The following is a 25,453-nucleotide window of genomic DNA, read 5'->3' as shown; positions in this document are numbered from 1 at the left end:
CAAAATAATAGCATTCACAGCAATCAAACCTGAGTTATGAATTTGTAAGATTTCAAGTGAAAATAATGCTAAAAATCACAAAGCACCAATTTCAATTATCTGGTTATTTTGGACTGTGTGAAAGTTAGACGTTCAGGCTGACTTTGATGGGACATGGGTCAGATAAATAGACCAGGTTCCTGCCCCTGATTCGTGTTGATGGTCAACTCGAAGAGCAGGTCGGGCGGCACGGACAGCCCCTTTTCAAAGCAAACAGTCAGTTGGGAGCTTTACTTGGCTGCCAATGAAGACTGTTCCTGTTGACACTGGTTCTTGGAGTGAAGGCCAAGGTCATTTTTGGAGATTAGTTTTGTTGGTGGTCATCGGGGGACATGAGGGTGTCTCTCTGCATTCGCAAGGAGCCCAAAAACTTCTGGAACTTTGCCAGAAACTCAGGTCTTGTGGTTTTGAGGCAGGAGCATACTCTGACGCCAGACAAAGGTCCAGGACCTGGAGGGGAACATCTTGGGTATAAAGACTCACTCCTGCAGAGGCCAGCACCAGGGCTCAAGAAGGTCCAATGAAAAAAGAAACAACTTTAGGAGTTATTCACTCTCCGTAAATGTGAAAAAAAAAATACATATGTTTTGAAGACTTTTCCCCTGATTAGCACAGAGACATAAAAGCCAACAAAAATGGGTTCAGAAAAGGACGTCAAAAATGTAGGGTGAGCAAGCAGAAAGTGTCACAGCCAACAAATATTATATTGAATTTTGCCTAACTATTAAAAAAAGTCCTTGAGATATTTCTCTAGCTGTTACCAACTGAAAGTTAGCATTATACAGTGGTATAAAGTAGTAGAGGTATTTCCTATGATGGTAGTCAGCATTGCTAAAGTGAAATGAGTTTTTAGACATTTTTACTGTAAGGACATGTGCACCCTGCCTTATGAGTACTAAGGCCCACTTTAGGGGTGACTACCTAGTATTGAAAAGGAATGTTTAGTCCTGTGAAAAGGGGTTATTTTGACAGGTTGGCAGTTTTCAACTGCACTACAACCGTCAATGGTAGGGTTGGGCTTGAGGTTGCCTGCAGTGGGTGTCAAAGTGGGTGCTGTAGCCCACTGGTGATGGTTTAGTTACAATACCTAGGTACACTTAGGGCCAGATTTATGGAGCCCTTTTGCCATTTCAACCTCACATTAATGTCATTTTTTTACGTTAATGTGTCGTTGGAAAGGGAAAGACGGCACACCATATTTACAAAGTGGCGCAATACATACATTGCGCCACTTTGTAACCCCTTATGCTACATTATGCTTGCGCCAGACATAAGGTATGCAAGGGGGGGAGTTCTGGCACAAGGGGCGAGGGGTGAAAAAATGTCACAAAGGAATCCATGAGATTCCTTTGAGCCATTTTTATTAACTTCCATTGATTACAATGGGCCTCAGGGTGCTTTGCAGGATTAGCGTCAACATTGTTGATGCTAGTCATACAAAGCGCCTGACTAGCATAAAAAATTCTGATGTTAGTCCCCTAATTACTACCATGGTGCGCCATATCATAAATACGACGCACACATGGTGGAGGTAGGGGGTGCTAAGGGGCACATGAAAAGTGGACCCCTGCCTGGCACTGGGTCTCATGACCTTGACCAGGGGACACTGGTCCCCTGTGCTGGCCATTGGGGTTGTGGGCATGACACCTTTCTATACTTAGACAGGATTCATGTTTGTGGCTGCTTCTGTGTCATAAAAGTACGCTAGGCTGGTTAGCAGCATATTTTTTACCACTAACCAACCTAACGTCATTTCAGACACACTAGCGACATATTCCCTAACCCCATCCCTGATCGTCTAGTGACTTTTTTTTAGGCGCTAGCCATTCTTTAGAGCCATCTTGTGTCATTCCATAAATATGACGTTACGATGGTTATAGGAAATGGCGTTAGCCGTCGTTATTATTTCTGACGCAAAACTTTGTTAGCGCATTTTTGCGTCAAAATCCATAAATATGGGCCTTTGTGTCCCATTCTAAGAACTTGTAGATAAGTTAAATATGCCAAATAGCTGGCAATTTTCTCAAAAGGGGAGCACTTTACCTCTGGTTAGAAGGGTAAAGTGCTCAGAGGTCTACGGCTAACAATAGGACTCAAGGAAAAAATCTGAGGGATACCACAAAAAGAATGGACATTTCCAATGGGGCATGTATTTAAAATAATAGTTCTGCCAACAAACAGCTATACCCAGACTATAGAAGCGATAGCCCTTCAACCATTGGAAACGGGGACAATTCCAAGGTACAACACAAAAAGTATTGGTTTAAATAGACACACAGAGGAATTTAACCTTTTTAATGTGTTCCAGTTCCTGAATACTATTGACTTTGCCTTTATTTGCACGGCAGTCGTTATTCCACTTTCATTCACATAGTTCTGGGACACACTCAGATCCTCATTATGAGTTTAGTGGTCTTTTGGAAAGACCGCCGTGCTGGCAGCCACCATAAGACCGCCAGTGATGGCGGTATCTTGACCACATATTACGACTCACAAACTGGAACTGCCCAAATACAGCCACAAATCTGACACGGCCAGGCCGACCGAGGGTGGGAGAGAGATGGTCCCACCACCAGCACCGCCACGCCGACAACATCCCGCCCTACATATTACGACCCACAAATCAGCATAGAGGTCATTGCATGGCGTGAAACCATTGGTGGTGCGAACCGCTGCGCACAAAAGATGACAACCACCAGATTCCAACACCACAATGGAAAGTATGAATACCCCACATCTGACACACATACCCACACTACACACACCCTCACCACCCACAAACCTTTGCAACTACTATCACACACAGAGATACCGACAGCATGCAAATACACATATTTAGCACTTTCACACTATAGGCACACATACGTATCTCACGCAATATACAACACATACATCACAACTGCACACAAATACCAAAACACACCTGCACACCTAAATAATCACCCCATACCCACCATCAATCACCAAAAACCACACCCCTGGGCACAACACCCCCTAAACCTCTACACCACCACCATGTCCCCACAAAAGCACCCACGCTTCACTGATGAAGAGTTGAGAATCATGGTTGACAAAATCGTCAGGGTAGAGCCACAACTGTTTGGAGCACAAGTCCAGCAAATATTCATTGTCAGGAAAATGGAGTTATGGGAGAGGATCGTTGACAGGGTCAACTCAGTGGGCACCCATCCACGTACAAGGGAAGACATAAGGAAGAGTTGGAACGACCTTAGGGGAAAGGTACGTTCCGTGGCATCACATTCATCAGGTTGCCTTTAACAAGACTGGCGGTGGGCCTGCACCTCCTCCACCTGAGTTCACATCATGGAAGGAGAAGGTCTTGGACATACTGCATCCTGAGGGTCTGTCTGCAATCATCAGAGGACTCCACTCTGGTAAGTAAACAACACTCCCAAGGCACCAACGACTTCTGGACAGCATGCGTCCCCACCACCCTATCACTCTCCAATCCACCCCTTCTCACACCTCTGCACCACCCCAATCACCACATGCCCCCTCCCCTGTATGCCGCACCACCCAACTCCCTCTATTCCCACAGAGTCCTTCCCTAGTGCACGGATACCAATCACAATGCCAAGGACCACAACTCTCGCAATGCATCACTCCCTACACATCAAAAGTTGATAGTCCCACTTCAGAGTGGAACACGTTCATGGTACACCATAGCACGTGTAACACCAACTGGATGCTTCAACTGCGTTCTACTACATGGCAATGACAGCAATGCCATCCACTATCCTCAGCCCTCAATGTCACAATCCATCACCCGCAAGCAATGTCTGCCGTGATGCGTCTGTCATTGCCATCACTGAAAAGCAAGTCAAGCATCTCCATGCATCAAACGAAGATACTAACAAGTAAATCTTCACAATGTAACTCTCTTTCCCTTTCCATCCACAGGTACCCTTGCCACTGCCACCCTGCAGAGGATACCAGAGACAGACAGCGCTCCCCAGTATGAAGGCCTCAGTGGATGTCTGTACATTGATGACTTGCCTGGGCCATCTGGGACAACTGGTCAGTCCATCACCACCGGCCCTACTCTGGACTCATCGGAGTCCCCCACCACAGTGGCTACAACACCACAGCCAACCCTTTGTCCTCAAACCTGTGTCCCAAGGACTGTTCAATCAGCAGTGTGCCCCACAGTACAGGGACCAGAGTCAAGCCCACAAACCCAAGACGATGAAGGTCCTGGTGTAACTGGGAGTGGGCACTCTGTGCCAGGGGCACAGGGAGCCAGGGGGCAGTGAAGGACACCTGTGGCCCAAGGGATGGGGCATCCAAGGCAAACGACTGGCCAGGAGGCCATATCTCAAGTCCTGGGAGCATACCACCAATCTCAGGACAAGATGGGCCAGATCCTCACAACCTTGCAGGAGAACCAGAGACTGCAGATGGAATACCACCAGGAGACCATGCAGCAGTGGCAGACCCTCAATACCACCATGGCCTCTGTTGCAGGGGTGCTCAAGGAACTCACCACCATCCTGCGTGTGTCCTCTACCCACCAGCAGGCTCCTTCCACTAGCCACATTCCAACTGAGCCCTCCACTTCTGCAGCAGCTAGTGGAATGGAGGCCCTGTCAGAGGACCCTCAGACCACCAGCACCCCTTTCTCTGTAGCTGACGAACCCACACGCAAGCAAGTTTGACCATCCAGACATCCTGCAGGACCTGATGCCAAGACCAAAACCACTGCCAGGAAGTGAGCCACTACTGAACGTTCTCCCTCCTGTGCCACTGACACACCCTGCTAACCACCGCTGGCGGGACCGCCATTTCCTGTAGCATGGCTCACTTGACTCTTGACACCCGTACAAGCAAGACCTGTACAGCGTGAGCTGCTGTGAACTCTATCTAGGAGCCAGAATGCCACGTCCTGCATGAGATAGGGCCCCAGCCTTCACCTGGGAAGAGCTGGAGAAGCTTGTGGTCCTACCCCTGTATGGACTGTTGTATGGGGCACCAGAGCAGCAGGTGAGTCTTATGTCACTGTCCTATCTGATAGTGATGTGTGTGAGGTTGAAAGGCGTTGGGATGAAACAGATGGATCGGATGCATGGAGATTGGTGAGGAGTCAGAGTGTTAATCGCGTAAAGACATGTTAGTGTGGCCATGAGATGTGTCTGATGTGTGATGTCTACTGCTGTCCCTGTGATGTCATTCTACAGTGCTTTGTACTTCTGTCTGTGTCACCCATGCAGGTCAGCACCCATCAGAAGAAGGGGATTGGGCATGCCATTGCCAAGGAAGTGTGGAGCCTGGGGGTCTATAGCCGGTGGAGCAACCACAGCAGAAAGCGGTGGGGGGACCTGAGACGCAGGGCACGTAGGACTGCAGAGGCCCAGTGAGGGAGGGGTGCCCGTCGGTCCCTGATCTCCCTAATGACCCGCATTTTGGCAGAGGCCTATCCTGAGGTGGATGGGCACTTGAAGGCAGCACAGCAGCCACAAGGGGGTAAGTACACACTCACACCTTGATAATGTAATGCTTATAGGGATTTGGGTTACCTAATAGTGGGAAGATGTAGCGTAAATCATTGGTAGATGCACATCTACTGTGGGTATCAGCCACCCTGGCAAGATTGGCATCAAAGATGTGTGCCTATACCATGCAGACAGTGACTTATGAGGGCATTTACTTCCAATTTGGCATTTGTGTGGTCACCCTTCACAAAGTTTGAGAACCAAGCTCCTACCATCAGCATCAGTATACCTGAGGTGTCAGGACATTGCCATCAGAATCAGGCTACCACTGTGACAGAGGTAATTAGTAAGTCCTCAATCAGCTGCCTTGCACTATATGTGTAGATAGGCACAGTGGGTCCAGATGTTACTGAGCAAATTGTTAATGGATTAGTGGCCATGCTATCTACCCATGCAGGATTCTGTTGAGTAAGGAGTACAGGATATGTCAATATAAATAACCATGAGAATGCCAAGTACTTGGCAAGGTGACTAGTATGACCCTCATCAAGTACATGGGTGCAAATGTTCCCACATCAGCAGTTTACATTAGCATTGCTGTAGTTTCCCCAATGGTTTCCAACTGTTGTTGCATGTGTATGTGAAGGCATGCTATGCCATGGCATAGCAACAGATAATGATGCTGTTACTCTGTGTGAATGTTGCGCTGGTATTGACCCACTGCACCCTGTCTTTCTCTGCCACCCTCCCTCCCTCTCCTCCTCTATATTTATGAGCATCAGCATCGTCAGGCGAAGGAGAAGGTGCACTTCAACGACAACATCTTCGGATTCCTCCTCCGATAGACGCTCCCTGGTGGTGGCTGACCCATCTGGGGCCATACCATCACCATCCTTGTCTGCCGCCCCCTTACCAGCACCACCTTCCCTGTAGCTTCCCATTCAGTTGCCCGTGCCTGCTCACTAAGGACAGTAGGCATCTCCTTCACCGCAGGCACCTTTGCCCCTGCCCGAGTCAGCCCTGCTGCCCTCAATGAGGAGGCTATTGACCTCCTGAGGTCCATCTCTGTGGGGCAGTCAACCATTGTGAATGCCATCTAGACACTGTCATCACAGATGCAGCAGTCCAATGCCTACCTGGAAGGCATTCACGGTGCCCTGGCTGCCCTGCAGAGATCCTTTCAGGCTCTGGCCTCCTCATTGACGGCAGCCAGTGTCTCCTCTTCTTCTGTTCCCCCCTCCAGCTACCTGTTCCAACCTGTTTCAACAGACACAGTTCTTAAGGACAAACACACATGCACCACAAAAGCCACCACCACCATGCACACACACAATAGACAAATGCAGACACAACATCTACTCCCTACACGGACTCCCCCACCACCTCCCCCTCACAGACACTACACCACTCTAACCAGCAGGCACCGATTCATCACTCCCAGATTCTGCCACAAATGCCCTCATTCCCACTGTCACCACAATAGCAGACCCCTATACATGCACCCCATACACCACATGCGCACTCAGCACAGCTATCAACACCCCCACATGCAGCACATCCACCTTAACTGCAGACACCACCACAACATACACTCACACATCCACCCTGCCATCTCCCTGCATCTCATCCCCACTCCTCCTACTACACCTAAACGCCCACACTCACCCACCCAACAGCCACACAGCACACACATGGCATCCACGCTCGCAGCTGCATCCAAGGCACCTACACTTACACATCTCTCGAACACTGCCTCTCCCTCCACTCCCAAACATTTTTCCCATGACCAACCCTGTGTCCCTAAAAAATGTTTACTGCAAGAACTTTGGATGTTCCCTTCAACTATTATAGTCCCTGTTCCCCCCAAGCACCGTGTTACCCTCCCCATACCCATGCCTTCCACCTCCCAGTCCTCCCATGGTCCCCCTGGTACAAGCCATGCCCCTCCTCCACCTAAGACTTCTACCCCTACAAAGGCCAAGGTTATTCCTCCCAAACCCAAACCCCAGCCCCCTCCCCCAAAAGCAAAGTCCAAACCTAAAGTCCCCCCAACCGAAACCAAAGGACCCCTGCCAAATCCAAACCTAAGGACCCCCATCTCAAACCCAAGCCCCCACCTCACCTCCCCCATCACCCCTGAGGTACCTCCATGCCCCATTGATGCCCCTGCCATGTGGAGGCCACTTTGCAGTCAGGGTTCAAGTTGGGGCCATGGACATTGCCCTGGGTGCCTGGGGCACCATGTTTATTTGAACTGGCCAGTCAGCCTATATTGTATATAGTTTTGAACTTTCTATTATCTATTTAATATATCTGTACCAGAGACCCATTGGTGTTGAGGATACCAAACTTGTCCTGTCTTTCCTTCCACATGTATGTGTTGTATATGTGTGATTTGGTGTGTGTTGTTTGCATGTGAGTGTGTGTATTGGTACGGGTGTATGTTTGTGTGTGTGTGTGTATGGGCATGGCTAGCCATGGCATGGTTGTGTTTTCTGTGTGGCATTTACTAATGTCCTTCCCTTCAGTGTGTGTAAGGTAGGTGAGCTTATTGTTGTTGTCTTCGCTGGCGTCGCAGGTTCTGGAGTTGTAAGGCCAGCAGGAGCAGAGGGAAGACTTCCAGTTCTGCCTCAATAGCAGCTGCGGATGTGCCTGTGTTCCTGAAGGTGAGTGTCCCTTATTATGTAGTTTGTTTCCGCCAGACTTTTCATGGTGGTGCAACAATGGTGGAAATCCTGGCAGTGTGCAACCTCGTAATATGATCGGCAGAAACATGCTCCCTGCCGGCCTGGAGATGCCTGCTGCCGTGCCCAGGCGGTTCAGCCAGTGTGGACGGACCGCCTGGGCACGGCAGCAGGCATCTGCCGTGCCCAGGCGGTCCGTCCACACTGGCCGAACTGGCGGTAATTTGGCTGCGTACCATTGGAACACCACCATGGTCATAATATGGCAGACTTCACCGCTGGCCCCGGGGCTTTGCGACTGCCATTGCCACTGTGACGGTCCTTGGACCACCAAACTTGTAATGACCACCTCAGTATTGATATACAGGTCCTTTGCTTAATAGTTTATTTTAGAATACAACTATAATATCACTTCAATCGGGACATTTTTGTCAGTTGCAACACTTGTTACTTTACTTTACAGTGTGTACAGCATTGCAGGGGTTTGGTAAGTCCAGTACTTTTTAATAGACAAATGTCAGTTGTCCCACAATATTTTATCATGTTAGTGTCTCTTGGCACTGAAAGTAATAAGGAGACATCAGAAGATCAAGGAAAATTACTCACAGCCTCATTTACTCTTGGCAGCATTTGCAGTCATTGTTTGGCAATTGTCCATGCATGACTACACATGAGCTTACAATTGATATAAACTGTATTAAAAAAAACTGCATCTTCACAAAAAGATGTGATTTTTGGGGGTAGAAGGAAATGTACTGATTTAGCAGGTTCTGCACCCAGCGCTCATCATATGAAATGGAAGTCCGAATGTGTTATTGTTTTATTTAAATTATTTACATTTGTCTGCAGGAAGAGTCTTGCTTCCATATGTACCAATACTTTTGATAGACAATAATGAATGAAGTATTTGTATGCCCTGATCACACATATTCTGTGAGGCCATCTTATTTATTTATTTATGTATTTATTTATGTATGAGTTTACTTATTTATTTATTTAGTTTGTTACCTTGAGCATATTGGTCACAAGAAAAAGAAAACCATAGGCTTCAAAGAGGGGAAGACAGTTGGGACAGGACACAGGCTCACCCCACTTACTGCCACCACAGCCAGATGGAAGTCCCACTAGTTAGATTAGCAGAGGGGTTGGAGGGGGGGGATTAAAGAAACTTAACCACATCAGCTTAGCCAGATCTTAATCTCTAGGAGATTTTGGAGTTTGGAAGAATAGTGCTTTCTATGAGAAGAAGATGCCACACTTTGGACGAAGTTGTCATACTTCTGGGTGTCACCCTGTACCCTATTGGTCTGGGGTGACCCCTGCTTGTCACCTGGAAACGCTGGATACTTATGGAAGAGTAACCTAGAAACTCCCATCCCTGCCTGAAACTACAAAGAGAAGAAGGACTGCCCTGCTGTAAACGTGATCTGCGCCCCAAAGGACTGCACTCTAAATGGCTGCACCCGCTGCACACCGAGGAACTACAGCTCTAAGGACTTTGCCTGGCTTCCAAAAATGAAGGAGTGGACACCCTGAAAGGAACAGGCTAAAAGAGCTTCACTTGAATCATCTCCACCAAGACGAACCCAACTGACCACCCTCATCTGGAATTTTAAGGATTTGACACGTACATTATGGGAAACATAGTCCCAACATCTCAAGGACCATCTAGGAGATTCTAGACCCTTTGATTGGTGTTGTGGACCACTGGAGATCCAAAGGAGGACTTCTGGAAGAAGATCCTGAAGTTTCGACTAACTTTGGAAAAAAGCTCCATAGGGTGACTGAACTGTTGATGACAGTCAAGCCATCAATGTAGAACCATGACATTGCCTGAATTTCAGGTTCAGCTGCTGACGCTCAGACTTCCAAGAGTTGACCGGGACCTCACACTGAGCCAAACCGCTGAAGTTGCACCAAAAGCCACCTTTACGAGGAGCCTTGCCTGATGATGAGAGAAAAAAACTTCAGGAAAGTGACTAAACCAGAAGGTAAAAATTTGACCGGGCCCTACCACTAACTGTATCCGACCCGTGTTCCAGCACAGTATGCCTGAAATTTTGACTTTGTCCTGGTCAAGCGCTAAGAGATGTCCCAAACTGCTGCTTTTAGCTTTTAAGCACTATAAAACATTTAGGGCCTGAATATGACTTTGGCAGTCAGAAAACCAGACCGCTAGGCCTGTGGAGAGGAGAACGCCATGGAGGTGGTGGTATCCCCTCTATCCCTATTACAACTATTCTGCTGGGCTGACAGGTGGGAACCAAGGTTCTTGCCTGTCAGCCTAGTGGGAAAGGTACAGCAGCATTGTTCCTGGCTCATAATAGAGCCAGCGGCAATGCTGATGCACGCAGTGTGCACCAGCACCCTTGAAATGCACACTGTCTGCACAGCAGACAGTGCACATTTCAAGGGTGCTGGGCAGGAGAGGCCCCTGCATTGTTCTCCGCCAGCCTTTTTATGGTGTTTGAACTGCCATGAAAAGGCTGGCAGAGAACAAGGTTGTAATCAGCAGGGCAGCGTTGAGTTCAGCACTGCCCCGGCTGATTACAGCCAGGACCACCGTCAGCCCACCGGGATCACTGATCCTGACAGGGACAGCAGTAGGTTGGTGGATCTGCCTGCCAACCTCATAATGTGATGTTTGGACCCCAAGAGCCGATGTGGTCCGACCCCATAGCGAGACTGGCGGTCTTCAGACCACCAGCCTCGTAATCAGGCCCTTAATCTTTAAAAATTCATATCTCTGGTTCCGCACAATGGATGTTTGTCATTTAGTGTCATCTTAAACATACAGGGGCATATTTATACTCCGTTTGCGCCGGAATTGTGTCGTTTTTTTGGACGCAATTTCGACGCAAAACTAACTCCATATTTATACTTTGGCGTTAGACGCGTCTAGCGCCAAAGTCCATGGAGTTAGCGTCATTTTTTTGCGTGAACACCTACTTTGCATTAATGAGATGCAAGGTAGGCGTTCACGTCTAAAAAATCGACTCCGAGGCATGTGCGTCGGATTTATACTCCCGGGCAAAAATCACGCCCGGGAGTGGGCGGGTCAAAAAAAATTACGTACGGCCGCTTTTGCGCCGTTTTTTAGCACCTGCAAAAGGCAGGCGTTAAGGGACCTGTGGGCTCTGAAGGAGCCCAGAGGTGCCCTCCCATGCCCCCAGGGACCCCCCCTGTCATCCTTGCCCACCCCAGGAGGACACCCAAGGCTGGAGGGACCCATCCCAGGGACATTAAGGTAAGTTCAGGTAAGTATTTTTTTTATTTTTTTTTGTGGCATAGGGGGGCCTGATTTGTGCCCCCCTACATGCCACTATGCCCAATGACCATGCCCAGGGGACAGAAGTCCCCTGGGCATGGCCATTGGGCAAGGGGGCATGACTCCTGTCTTTGCTAAGACAGGAGTCATTTCTATGGGGGTTGGGAGTGAAAAAAAAATGGCGCAAATCGGGTTGAGGCGCAAAAATTGCCTCAACCTGACTTGCCCCATTTCTTGACGCCCAAGGTTCATTTTCCCCTACGCCGGCGTTGCCTGGTGTACGTCGTTTTTTTTAACGCACACCAGACGGCGCCGGCGGCTAACGCCGGCTAACGTCATTCAATAAATACGGCGCCCGCATGGCGCTTCAGAATGGCGTTAGCTGGCGCTAATTTTTTTGACGCAAAACTGCGTTAGCGCAGTTTTGCGTCAAAAAGTATAAATATGGGCCACAATATTTCCTATTGTTATAAATTAGTGTTGTTTTTTTATTTTGTGTTTTGTCTTACTTGTTTGAATGTATTGATTTTTAAATACTTTACAGACCTGTCTCCTACGTAAAGCCTGCCTGCTCGTTGCCAGCTACCAAGGGTTGAGCAAGAAGTTCATTTACTGATATCAAATCACATTCTAACATTGTTATTCTGAAAACTTTGTGAATACTCAATAGATTAAAACTATGGGGTGAGCCTCACATTTGCACTGGGTTTTGATGATCATTCCGCTTATGAATCCCAGGGACCTTCCACAAATGTAAAGGAGATGAAACAGTACATGGTTTAATTTCAGCATTAACTGATGTATTATGTACCTGTAAATTGCACACCAGTGCAGGTCTTGTGATTTTATAAATGATCAGTAAATTACACATGTGTAAAATGCAACTTTACACTGTGTTTATTAGACGTCAAATAAATCTTTTGCTATACTTAGGCATATATGTTTACTTACGATTGTAATGGTGTTCTTGTCATCTCCCTACCCTCCAGGAGGATCTCTACTGGACCTTTGGAAACAGGCTATGTGTTCACCCGAAGGCCGCCAGATTTGTCAAGCAACTCTTGAAAGCATGTTTGGAGGCAAAATTTATACTCTGCCCGAATTACTTGAATTGTTGGAACCCCATAATGGGACTAATGAATGCACCACTGGCCCATAAAACTAAAGTTTATACTTCACAGCGGGAGAAAAACAAAAGAGATCAGAATGCTGTCTATTAATCATAAGCATCTGCTTACTATCTATGATGATTTCTATTAAGTGCCCTTGTGAGATTATGCTTGCCTTGTGCAAATTATTTTACGTTGAAATAAATAAGCATTCTATTACGATCTAAAATGTTTGTAATACTGAAATAAAGTTGTGTGACTAAATCTACTTCATTCTGGTTAAGTGATGAGTGTTGCTTTCTTCACAGATCTGGAATTTTCCTGTCATTTCAGATTCTTCTATTGCTACTTTTCTTCGAACCAATGGTCTTTTATGCTGAGTCTCATTTGCATTAAAAAGTGGTGTGACCAGCCAGGTATCCTGCCTAGTATTGAAGGGTGTTTGTTGAATATATCCCTCCTTTTACCATCCAAATGCTAAATGCAAATTGTGCCCAAACGTGTATAGAGGACAGAATGAACACACCAGTCTAGCCAGTGGTGCCACTTAAAGATTAAACAACGTAGGGCTGAGCGAGGACCCCTATGGACACCCACATGGCTCACCTCATCCACCTTGTGCCATGGCCATCATATCACACGCATATAGGGCACTCCAGTTTGCTACACTAAAATGAATAAGATTAAGCCAGAAACCACTGACACAAGGTTGTGCTTTCATACTAGTATGCCTGGAGGGGATATTGCTAGTTTAGAATTGCCAGATAAAACATTGACAATAAGGTGAACGGAGCTAGCCAGCCACTAAGGTGCCAAGAAAAGCAAAATCAGCTGGAGTTATCCAGTGCAATTTCAGAAGGCTCTCAGTCTATGCGTCAGACACCCGAGAGGAGTACACTTAGCAGAACACCCAATGTTGGCTCATTAATAAGGAACGGAATAGTTCATACTGGAGTTACCCCTCTTCAGTTTAAGAAATAAAATGATAAAAAACATTAAAACCCTCCTAATTCTCTGCTGATTGAATGAGCAATACATTTTTTATAACTCTGGCCACTAAGGGCCTAATTCCGAATACGGCGGCCGGCCGGTGCCGCCCGCCGGGCGGGAACCGCCATTTGGCCGCTCCGCTGGGCCGGCGGGCGACTGCCAAAAGGGCGCCCGCGGCCCAGCGGGAAAGCCCCTGCAACGAGGAAGCCGGCTCCGAATGGAGCCGGCGGAGTTGCAGGGGGGCGACGGGTGCAGTGGCACCCGTCGTGATTTTCACTGTCTGCAAAGCAGACAGTGAAAATCATGCTGGGGCCCTGTTAGGAGGCCCCTGCACTGCCCGTGGCATGGGCAGTGCAGGGGCCCCCAGGGGCCCCACGACACCCATTCCCGCCAGCCTGGTTCTGGCAGTGAAAACCGCCAGAAACAGGATGGCGGGAAGGGGGTCGGAATCAGCACTGCCATGGAGGATTCCCCCAGCCGGGGGAAATCCGGCGGTAAACCGCCGGACCCGGCTGGGCGCGACCGCGGCTTCATAGCCGCGGTCGGAATACGGAATGAAGCACCGCCAGCCTGTTGGCGGTGCTTCAGCCGGCCTCCACCCTGGCGGTCATAGACCGCCAGGGTTGGAATGAGCCCCTAAGTGTATGTTGTGCCCATTTAAGAGCACCATCACAGCTGTGCGACATGATCTAATTTGTAAAGTTTTCAATGAAGGACATAGGGCCTCATTATGACTCTGGCGGCCGGCGGTAAGCTGGCGGTAACACCGCTAACAAACTGGCAGTGTTCCACCAGCTATTATGACCGTGGCGCAATAGCCACGGCCATACCGCCGGCCCCTCCAACATACCACCAGGTTTCCGCCTGGCGGTCATAATCCCCAGGGCAGCGGTGCTTCCTGGCCACGGCGGTAAACACCCCCATGGAAAGGCTGGCGGTAAAGGGGACTCGGGGTGCCCCTGGGGGCCCCTGCACTGCCCATGCACTTGGCATAGGCAGTGCAGGGGCCCCCAGGCACAGCCCCATTACGCATTTCACTGCCCGAATTTCTGGCAGTGAAATGCGCGACGGGTGCTACTGCACCCGCAGTACATCAACATTGCCGCCGGCTCTATTATGAGACGGCTGCAATGGTAATGTGATTTTTCCACTGGGCCAGCGGACGGTAACACTGTTTCCGTCTGTTGGCCCAGCGGAAAAGTTGAAATAAGGAGCCAGATATCCCGCTACCACTGGTGGTATACTGGCGGTATACTGGTGCCCGCAGATTCGGCAGTATTTCACAAAGACCACCAAAGTTGTGATGAGGCCCATAATTTCTTTCTCACTTGTGTGACCACCGGGCAAATTCACCAAAAATTTAAGACACTTCATTTCAGCAAACCACATAGGCGACAGAAAGGGTCTGGCCAAGTTTGCTTCCACAATGGAACCAGATCCTTGGACAGAAAAACTCTCATATGCATTTGAAGAAAGGAGTGCTGGATAGTGCCTGCAAGATGGGTCGTTAGATACGGCTGGGGGCACCATGAAAGATATGAATGAAGGATTGTCTTGCCATGTCTGCTTTGTCTAATGTCAAAGAATACATTTAAAGGTCTTATTGATATTTTTTTAACAAAAGAAAGGCAATATTGGTGTCCCATACTTTATGTAGATTCATGGTGGTCAGAGCTTGTCTATGGCCTTATTACGACCTTGACGGAGGAGTTTCCTCCATCACAAATGTGGCTGATATCCCATCCACCGTATTATGATCCCATTATATTCACTGGAGATCATAACACGGAGGACAGGATATCCGTCACATTTGTAATAGGCCCTTAGTACGGATAGCCAACAGGTTCTGTCGTCTGTTGCAGCCCCATTTCCATCCAACGTAAAGCAGCCATTGTTTCAGCAGTGGAGGCTCTTAGTTTCCAGCATGCTTTTATTATTGCCCCACAATGACTCAGGGCTTGATGAAACAACGGAATTGCACCCTTTAACCTCTTAGCTGCTGGGCCTTTCCCCCCCTCCAGGTCTGAGCCCTTTTTTGGCAATTTGGGGTAGTTTGCGCTAAGGCCTTCATAACTTTTTGGCCACATAAGCTATCCACAACAAATTTGCATCCTTTTTTTCCAACATCCTAGGATTCTAAAGGTACTCAGAGTTTCTGGGTTCCCCAGGAGGTGGCCAGGAAATTAGCCAAAATACACCTAAAACATGTTTTTTTTCAAAAAAATGGGGAAAAAGGGCTGCCGAAGAAGGCTTGTGGTTTTTACCCTGTAAATGACATCAACAAAGGATTTGCGGTGCTAAAATCACCATATTCCAGCTTTCAGGAACAGGCAGAGTTGAATCAGAAAACCACATTTTTCAACACAATTTTGGCATTTTACTGGACATACTTCATTTTTACTATTTTTGGTGCTTTCATCCTCCTTTCAGTTAGTGACAGGAATGGGTGTGAAACCAACACTGGATCTCAGAAAGCTAAGTGTTTCTGAAAAGTAGACAAATTCTGAATTCAGCAAGGGGTCATTGTGTAGATCCTACAAGATTTTCCTACAGAAAATAACAGCACGAAAAAAAAATATTGAAATTGAGCTGAAAAAAAACAGCAATTTTTCTCAGCGTTTTCACACTGTAACTATTTCCTGCAATGTCAGATTTTTTAAAGCAATATACCGTTACATGCACTGGTCTCTTCTGGTTGCAGGGATATATAGAGCTTGTAGGTTCACCAAGATCCCTAGGTACCCAGAGCCAATAAATGAGCTGCACCTTGCAATGGGTTTTCATTCTATACCGGGTATACAGCAATTCATTTGCTGAAATATAAAGAGTGAAAAATAGGTATCAAGAAAACGTTTGTATTTCCAAAATGGACATAAGATAAGGTATTGAGCAGCAGTGGTTATTTGCCCATCTCTGAATTCCGGGGTGCCCATACTAGCATGTGAATTACAGGCCATTTCTCAAATAGATGTCTTTTTTACACACTGTCTTACATTTGGAAGGAAAAAATGTAGAGAAAGACAAGGGGCAATAACACCTGTTGTGCTATTCTGTGTTCCCCCAAGTCTCCCTATAAAAATGGTACCTCACTTGCATGGGTAGGCCTAATGCTCGCGACAGGAAAGGCAATATGGAGTCATCACATTTTTACATTGAAATCTGATGTGTTTTTAGCAAAGTGCCTAGCTGTGGAATTTGGTCTCTAGTTTAGCCTGCACCTAGGGAAACCTACCAAACCTGCACATTTTTGAAAACTAGACACCTAGGGGAATCCAGGATGGGCTGACTTGTGGTGCTCTGATCAGGTTCTGTTACCCAGAATCCTTTGCAAACCTCAAAATGTGGCCAATAAAACATTTTTTTCCTCACATTTAGGTGACAGAAAGTTCTGGAATCTGAAAGGAGACACAAATTTCCTTCCACCCAGCGTTTCCCCAAGCCTCCCGATAAAAATGATACCTCACTTGTGTGGGTAGGCCTAGTGCCCATGACAGGAAATGCCCCAAAACAGAACGTGGACATATCACATTTTCACAAAGAAAACAGCTGTTTTTTGCAAAGGGCCTACCTGTGGATTTTGGCCTCTAGCTCAGCTGGCACCTAGGGATACCTAGCAAACCTGCACAATTTTGAAAACTAGACACCTAGGGTAATCCAAGATGGGGTGACTTGTGGGGCTCTGATCAGGTTCTGTTACCCAGAATCCTTTGCAAACCTCAAAATGTGGCCAAAAAAACACTTTTTCCTCAAATTTCTGTGACAGAAAGTTCTGGAATCTGAGAGGAGCCACAAATTTCCTTCCACCCAGCGTTCCCCCAAGCCTCCTGATATAAATGATACCTCACTTGTATGGGTATGCCTTGTGCCCGCGACAGGAAATGCCCCAAAAATCAACATGGACACATCACATTTTCACAAAGAAAACAGCTGTTTTTTGCAAAGGGCCTACCTGTGGATTTTGGCCTCTAGCTCAGCTGGCACCTAAGGAAACCTAGCAAACCTGCACAGTTTTGAAAACTAGATACCTAGGGGAATCCAAGAAGGGGTAACTTGTGGGACTCTGATCAGGTTCTGTTACCCAGAATCCTTTGCTAACCTCAATATTTGGATTAAAAAAACACTTTTTCCTCACATGTCGGTGATAGAAAGTTCTGGAATCTGAGAGGAGCCACAAATGTCCTTCCACCCAGCATTCCCCAAGTCTCCCGATAAAAATGGTACCTCACTCTTGTGGGTAGGCCTAGTGCCTGCAACAGGAACAGATCACACAACGGTCATTACATGAGGCAACTGTTGACACTGGGGTGATCCATTCCTTACGCAGGCACTTGGCATAGGCACTCAAGTGGGGTAGTATTTTTATCAGGACAGGTGAGGAATCATTCGGTGGTAGGAATTTTGTGGATCGCAGCATATTCCTGTAGTTTGTGTGACAGAAATGCAAGAAAAATAGAGTTTTTATTCAACATTTCAGCTTTGCATGGTATTCTGGGTAAGAAAACTTTGGGGAATCCACACAAGACACACCTCTGTGGACTCCCCCGGATGTCTAGTTTTTAGAAATGTTTGGGTTTAGTATGTTTCCCTATATAGCCGCCGAACCCAGGACCAAAAACACAGGTGCCTGCCTTACAAAACCAGTTTGTTTTATGATAGATAATTTCGATGTCTCCACAATACAATTTGGGCAGTGGAATTCGGGGCAGAACTAAATTGGGGAGCTCCCAAGAGAGCACCCTCTCTGTGCTTGCCCCCGCATTCACCTGCTCTCTGGGTTGGGCTAACCCACTATTGCCCTGTTGCACAGACTGTGCTTGTGAAGGGACAACAGGACTTTCCTCATCACCTCCCTCACAATTTACTGGAAGGAGTTATCCAATGGGACTCCTCCAACTGAAAAATCACTCCCAGAGTCTGTGCCATTGTCCTATCCCTCAGATGCTCTCTCAGTATCTGCTGTCTCAGTCTCTGATCCTATGTCAGAGCTATCCTCTATAACCAGAGTGACGTCAGCAGCAGTCATCCATCAAGATACCATCTCTGCTATTGGCTAAACTGTTGCTCTAAAACACTAGCCTACATAGACAGTCACAAAACTGCTGGTGTGTGTGTGTGATACGTGCAACAGTAGAGGCCACCTTTCCTGCGCTTCTTCCCTCAATCAGCACGTTCTTTCAAGACACTCAAACACCTTGTCTCATACCATTCGTCACTGTCATCAGCACCTCCTGCGCCCAGTCCAACAATCATTATTGGTGCTCCCACTCCCATGTCCTCCTCCTCGGATTCCCTCATTATCACCCAGCAAACGTGCTCTTCATCTATCCATTTCCACCCCCCACCCCGCACATACATTTTATTTGTATTATAGCGCAGGTAGTGGCTGACTTTACTAACATACTCAGCTATTTACATAAAAGAGATTTGCTCTTTGCAGAAGTCATATAAACCTTCTGCGCTTCTTCATGGCACTAAAACTGCCACTAGAGAAAAGTCTGATCCTTTTGTAGCAGAAACATAATCACAAGACTTACTTGACTTCTTTATTGCTGCCTAAAAGCTACAGTTGAAATGCATCAGTTTAAGTATGTGCACTGCTTTGAATACGCAAGCTGCAACTGCAAGACGACTGGTGGCAAATACATATCTTCCCTTCGCTGCCAGGCCTTTTCCCCCTCCTGTGCCGAGCCTTTTTTTGGCTATTTGGGGCACTTCGCGCTTAGGCACTCATAACTTTTTGTTCACATGAGCTACCCATGCCAAATTTGTGTCCTTTTTTTCCGACATCCTAGGGATTCTAGAGGTACCCCGACTTTGTGGGTTCCCCTGAAGAAGACCATGAAATTAGCCAAAATACAGTGAAAATGTTGTTTATTTCAAAACATTGGGAAAAAAGGGCTGCAGAAGGCAGCTCGTGTTTTTTCCCTGAAAATGCCATCAACAAAGGGTTTGCGGTGGCAAGATCACCATCTTCCCAGCTTTCAGGAACAGGCCGACTTGAATTGGAAAACCCAATATTTCAATACAATTTTGACATTTTAATGGGACATACCCCATTTTTACTATTTTTCGTGCTTTCAGCCTCCTTCCAGTTACTGACCAAAATGGGTGAGAAACCAATGCTGGATCCCAGAAAGCTAAACATTTCTGAAAAGTAGACAATATTCTGAATTCAGCAAGGGGTCATTTGTGTACATCCTACAAGTGTTTCCTACAGAAAATAACAGCTGAAATAAAAAATATTGAAATTGAGGTAAAAATAACAGCCATTTTTCTCCACGTTTTACTCTGTAACTTTTTGCTGCAATGTCAGATTTTTTAAAGCAATATACCGTTATGTCAGCTGGATTCTTCTGGTTGCGGGGAAATATAGGGCTTGTAGGTTCATCAAGAACTCTAGGCACCCAGAGCCAATAAAAGAGCTGCACCTTGCAATGGGTTTTTATTCTATACCTGGTATACAGTACAGCAACTCAATTGCTGAAATATAAAAAGTGAAAAATAGGTATCAAGAAAACCTTTGTACTTCCAAAATGGCCACAAGATAAGGTGTTGAGAAGCAGTGGTTATATGCACATCTCTGAATTCCAGGGTGCCCATACTAGCATGTGAATTACAGGGCATTTCTCAAATAGACTACTTTTTTACACACTGCCTTACATTTGGAAGGAAAAAATGTAGAGAAAGACAGGGGCAATAACACTTGTTTTGCTGTTCTGTGTTTCCCCAAGTCTCCCAAACAAAATGGTAGCTCACTTGTGTAGGTAGGCCTAGTGCCCACGAAAGGAAATGGCTCAAAACACAACGTGGACACATCACATTTTTTCACAGAAAACAGAGGTCTTTTTTGCAAAGTGCCTACCTGTGGATTTTGGCCTCTAGCTCAGCCGGCACCTGGGAAAACCTAGCAAACCAGCTCATTTTTTAAAACTAGACACCTAGGGGAATACAAGATGGGGTGACTTGTGGGGCTCTGACCAGGTTCTGTTACCCAGAATCCTTTGCAAACCTCAAAATTTTACCCCAAAAACACTTTTTCCTCTCATTTCGGTGACAGAAAGTTCTGGAATCTGAGAGGAGCCACAAATTCCTTCCACCCAGCGTTCCCCAAAGTCTCCCGATAAAAATGGTACCTCACATGTGTGGGTAGGCCTACCGCCCACAAAAGGAAATGGCCCAAAACACAACATGGACACATCACATTTTTCCACAGAAAACAGAGGTGTTTTTTGCAAAGTGCCTACCTGTGGATTTTGGCCTCTAGCTCAGCCGGCACCTGGGGAAACCTAGCAAGCCAGCACATTTTTTTAAACTAGACACCCTGGGGAATCCAAGATGGGGTGACTTGTGGGGCTCTGACGAGGTTCTGTTACCCAGAATCCTTTGCAAACCTCAAAATTTGACCAAAAAAACACTTTTTCCTCTCATTTCGGTGACAGAAAGTTCTGGAATCTGAGAGGAGCCACAAATGTCCTTCCACCCAGCGTTCCCCCAAGTCTCCCGATCAAAATGGTACCTCACTGGTGTGGGTAGGCCTAGCGCCCACGAAAGGAAATGGCTCAAAACACAATGTGGACACATGACATTTTTTCACAGAAAACAGAGGTCTTTTTTGAAAAGTGCCTACCTGTGGATTTTGGCCTCTAGCTCAGCCGGCACCTGGGTAAACCTAGCAAACCAGCTCATTTTTTAAAACTAGACACCTAGGGGAATACAAGATGGGGTGACTTGTGGGGCTCTGACCAGGTTCTGTTACCCAGAATCCTTTGCAAATCTCAAAATTTGACCCAAAAAACACTTTTTCCTCTCATTCGGTGACCGAAAGTTCTGGAATCTGAGAGGAGCCACAAATTCCTTCCACCCAGCGTTCCCCTAAGTCTCCCAATAAAAATGGTACCTCACATGTGTGGGTAGGCCTAGCGCCCACAAAAGGAAATGGCCCAAAACCCAACATGGACACATCACATTTTTTCACAGAAAACAGAGGTGTTTTTTGCAAAGTGCCTACCTGTGGATTTTGGCCTCTAGCTCAGCCGGCACCTGGGGAAACCTAGCAAGCCAGCACATTTATAAAACTAGACACCTAGGGGAATACAAGATGGGGTGACTTGTGGGGCTCTGACCAGGTTCTGTTACCCAGAATCCTTTGCAAACCTCAAAATTTGACCAAAAAAACACTTTTTCCTCCCATTTTTTCCCCTCATTGTCGCAAAGACAACATTCTGTGCACTGATATGGTATGAATATTTAGTAGGGTATGCTTCTGGGAGAGGCTTGTCTTCAGCGAAAGCATTCACAGCAGTCAGAATTTCATTATCCAATCTTGAGTGGGAACGAGTCACTGCAGCAACAGAAGCCATAGCTACTATCGATTTGGCCGCTTCATCAGCCAAGATGTTACCAAAAACGTGCACATCTACTTGTTGCTGGCCCGATGTCTGGACTACATGACCATCAGGTAGCTTATCCTTAGTATCAGCTACCCTCCCCCGCAGAGTTGGATGGGGGAGGCTAGAGAAAGGGACAATAGCTGCCATCAGGGAGGAGGCCAGAGCCTGGATTGATCTCTGTTGGGCTGCTATGTCAGAGTGAATGCCCTCCAGGAATGCATTTGTTTGTTGCAAATGGGCTGCCAGCCCCTGGATGGAATACCAATGGTTGACCGCCCAACAGAGATGGATCACAGGAGGTCAATAGCCTCCTCAATCAGGGCAGCAGGGCTAACTGGGGAAGGGCCTGAGGTGCCTGGGGCGAAGGAGATGCCCACCCTCCTGGGTGAGAGGGCACGGGGAATACCCTGGGGGGCTGCTGGAGGGCAGTGTTGGTACGGGTGATGGCAGCTGTACCTGTAGTTGGGGTGGGCACAGAGGTGTCCGCCACCACCAGGGAGCTTCCATCGGAGGAGGTATCACTGTCAGAACCGTCCCCCCAAGTCTCTGTTGTGGTGCTCCACTCACCCTCCGTCCCACTGGTACCCTCTCTGTCAGTGGATTTGGCCTCATGGGCCCTGTGGGATGCAGCTCTCCCGATCGCTGGTGCCTCTGCTCCTCCGTCTGATGATGCTAATGCACATACGGACAGGGTGAAAAAACAAAAAGGGGGGGACGAGACAAAGGATACCCTTGGTCAATGGCGGCAACAACACCACCATTGGCGTACACAGCACACTCACACACAGGGAACAGCCCTACACACTAGACAATGCACTACCAGTCACAATGCTAGTCACCAGGCCATGGACAGGGATACCTAATTGCAGCATACTTGAGACCCAGAGACTCCTGCCCAGTACTGGAGGAGGTTGACATCTGACCCTGCCCAACATGTGCCCTACCTTGCACTGGCTGGCCTGGCCTAGGGGCATCCACAGGTCCACAATCCCTTTCCTGTATGCCACCCCACCACGCGCAAGTAGTATATTGGGGCACTGTACTCCCCCCCACTGGCTGCTGTGATGCCCCCAAGCGCCCACCTAGCTCCGGATAGGCCACTGCCATCCGTGGGGTATGTGGGCCATCAGCGGGGTCAGGGTTCAACAGGCACCCCTTCCTCGTTGGGAGACCAACCCCAGCTGGGCCTCTGCCATCTTCCGTGCCAAGCGTCTCAGGTCCTCCCACCGTTTGTAACAGTGGGTGCTCCGCCTGCCATAGACCCCCAGGATCCACACGTACTTGGCGATGGCATGCCACATACCCTTTTTTTGATGGGGGCTGACCTGCAGAGAAATACACATAGGAAAAGGTATCAGTCAGACCGTCCTGCCTGTTACACACATGGCCCACCATAGCCCTCACATCCCCTTATGCACAGACATTGCCCACCATACATGCAGCACACTGTCCAGGTCCCTTACCCCAACCCCCGCACACACGAGGCCCTCACACACAGCACTCCATGCAGTCATGCCAAATGCATTGTGCGCACAGTGTACTCACCTGTTGGTCTGGGGGCCCATACAGCTGTCGGTACTGTGATAGAACCCCATCCACTAGTCTTTCCAACTCCACAGCGATTAAGGCAGGGGCTCTTTACCCTGTGACACGAGCCATGGTCAGTTCTAGACACAGGTCACAGCAGCACTTGCCATGTAGGTCTTCTCCTATTTAAGGTCAGGTAGCAAGTGAGTGAACAGATAGAAAATTGCGGTCACGTCCGTGGTGGTGCATACTGTCACTGCCGGTGTACATCACCATTGGCCACTGTAACCCGTAGAGACCAATCATATCCAATGAGGAGTTGCACAGCGGTTTTCGACCACCTCCCGCAACTGCGCACAATGTCAGCGGAATTACCTCATTTCCACCTGTCCCTCCATGCAGGACCGGCAGACTCCATTTTTGGGGGGAGCATGCCATGGCACCTAACTGCCTCACAGTACACATAGGCACCATTTGGGCCTATACAACAATATTGTGTTACAGTCACAACATGCAATGTAGTGTAGTGTTTGGAAATATGGAATACTTACCAGCTACTCACTGTTTGCCCCCTAGATTGCAATCGCTGCGGATGAACAGGAGATGGAGACATCTCCCCGTGTACAGGCCCTGGTGGACTTGGCAACAATGGAGGACAGGCACATTATCCTCACCTATAGACTGGACAGGGCCACAATCACAGAGCTGTGCACCCAATTGGAACCTGACCTGACATCTGCTATCCGTCAGCCCACCAGGATCCCCCCTCTTGTGCAAGGCATATCTGTGCTCCATTTCCTGGCAAATGATTCCTTCCAAGTGACAGTGGGCTTGGCAGCAGGAATGTCTCAGCCAATGTTCTCAATAGTGCTGACCAGAGTATTGTCTGCCCTGATTAAACACATGCACAGCTACATTGTTTTTCCCCAGGTGGATGATTTGGACACAGTGAAAGCTGATTTCCATGCAATGGGATATATATCCCCAACATAATTGGGGCTACTGATGATACACATATTGCATTTGTCCCCCGAGAAATGAAAAGGTGTTCAGAAATCATAAGAGCTTTCACTCCATGAATGTGCAGATAGTGTGCCTGGTGGACCAGTACATCTCCCATGTCAGTGTAAAGTATCCTGGGTCTGTGCATGATGCCTTTATCCTGAGGACTAGCAGCATCCCATATGTGATGGCTCAACTCCAGAGGCACCGGGTGTGGCTGATAGGTGAGCCCTGGTTCCCTCCCAGGGGATGTTGGTGTATGGTGTAGGCCCTAAGAGTTACTGTGGGGGTTATTCTAACTTTGGAGGAGTGTTAATCCGTCCCAAAAGTGACGGTAAAGTGACGGATATACCACCAGCCGTATTACGAGTTCCATAGGATATAATGGACTCGTAATACGGCTGGTGGTAAATCCGTCACTTTTCTGTCACTTTTGGGACGGATTAACACCTCCTCCAAAGTTAGAATAACCCCCGTGTGTCTTACAGTTGTCCATCGATATTTGCAAGTGACTCTGGTTAACCCAACCTCTCATGGCTACTGACCCCTCTGAGGAATCCCAGGACAAGGGCAGAGGAATGTTACACTGAGGCACATGGGCGAATAATAGAAAGGACATTTGGCCTCTTGAAAGCCAGGTTTTGTTGCCTTCATCTTACAGGTGGATCGCTGTACTACTCACCCAAGAAGGTTTGCAAGATCATCGTGGCATGCTGTATGTTGCACAACCTTGCCTTATGTCGGCAGGTGCCTTTTCTGCAGGAGAATGTGGCTGGAGATGAACGTGTGGCAGCAGTGGACCCTGTGGACAGTGAAGATGAGGAGGCAGAGGATGAGGATGAGGACAACAGAAGTGCAATGATATGACAGTACTTCCAATGACACACAGGTTAGACACTGTAATTACACTTTAAGTTGGCAGTTTTGTGTTTGACATTGTCACTGGCAGGATGATTTTCCCACTTCTATGGGAACTTACTATACACTTTGGCAT

General features: G+C 47.7%; 1 protein-coding gene across 1 annotated transcript in view; it reads left to right on the top strand.

The window, feature by feature from the left end:
- LOC138295314 (protein LEG1 homolog) overlaps window positions 1-12,818 on the top strand; it is a 96,070-nt gene extending 83,252 nt beyond the window's left edge. Inside the window, exon 6 of the mRNA XM_069233533.1 lies at window positions 12,431-12,818. Coding sequence (XP_069089634.1) covers window positions 12,431-12,600 — 170 coding nt within the window. The 3' untranslated portion in view covers window positions 12,601-12,818. The remainder of the gene's footprint in view (window positions 1-12,430) is intronic.
- Window positions 12,819-25,453: the final 12,635 nt, after the last annotated feature.

Source organism: Pleurodeles waltl, chromosome 5 (genome assembly GCF_031143425.1).
Source record: "Pleurodeles waltl isolate 20211129_DDA chromosome 5, aPleWal1.hap1.20221129, whole genome shotgun sequence".
Lineage (NCBI taxonomy): Eukaryota > Metazoa > Chordata > Amphibia > Caudata > Salamandridae > Pleurodeles > Pleurodeles waltl.
This window is presented reverse-complemented; position numbering and strand designations above follow the sequence as displayed.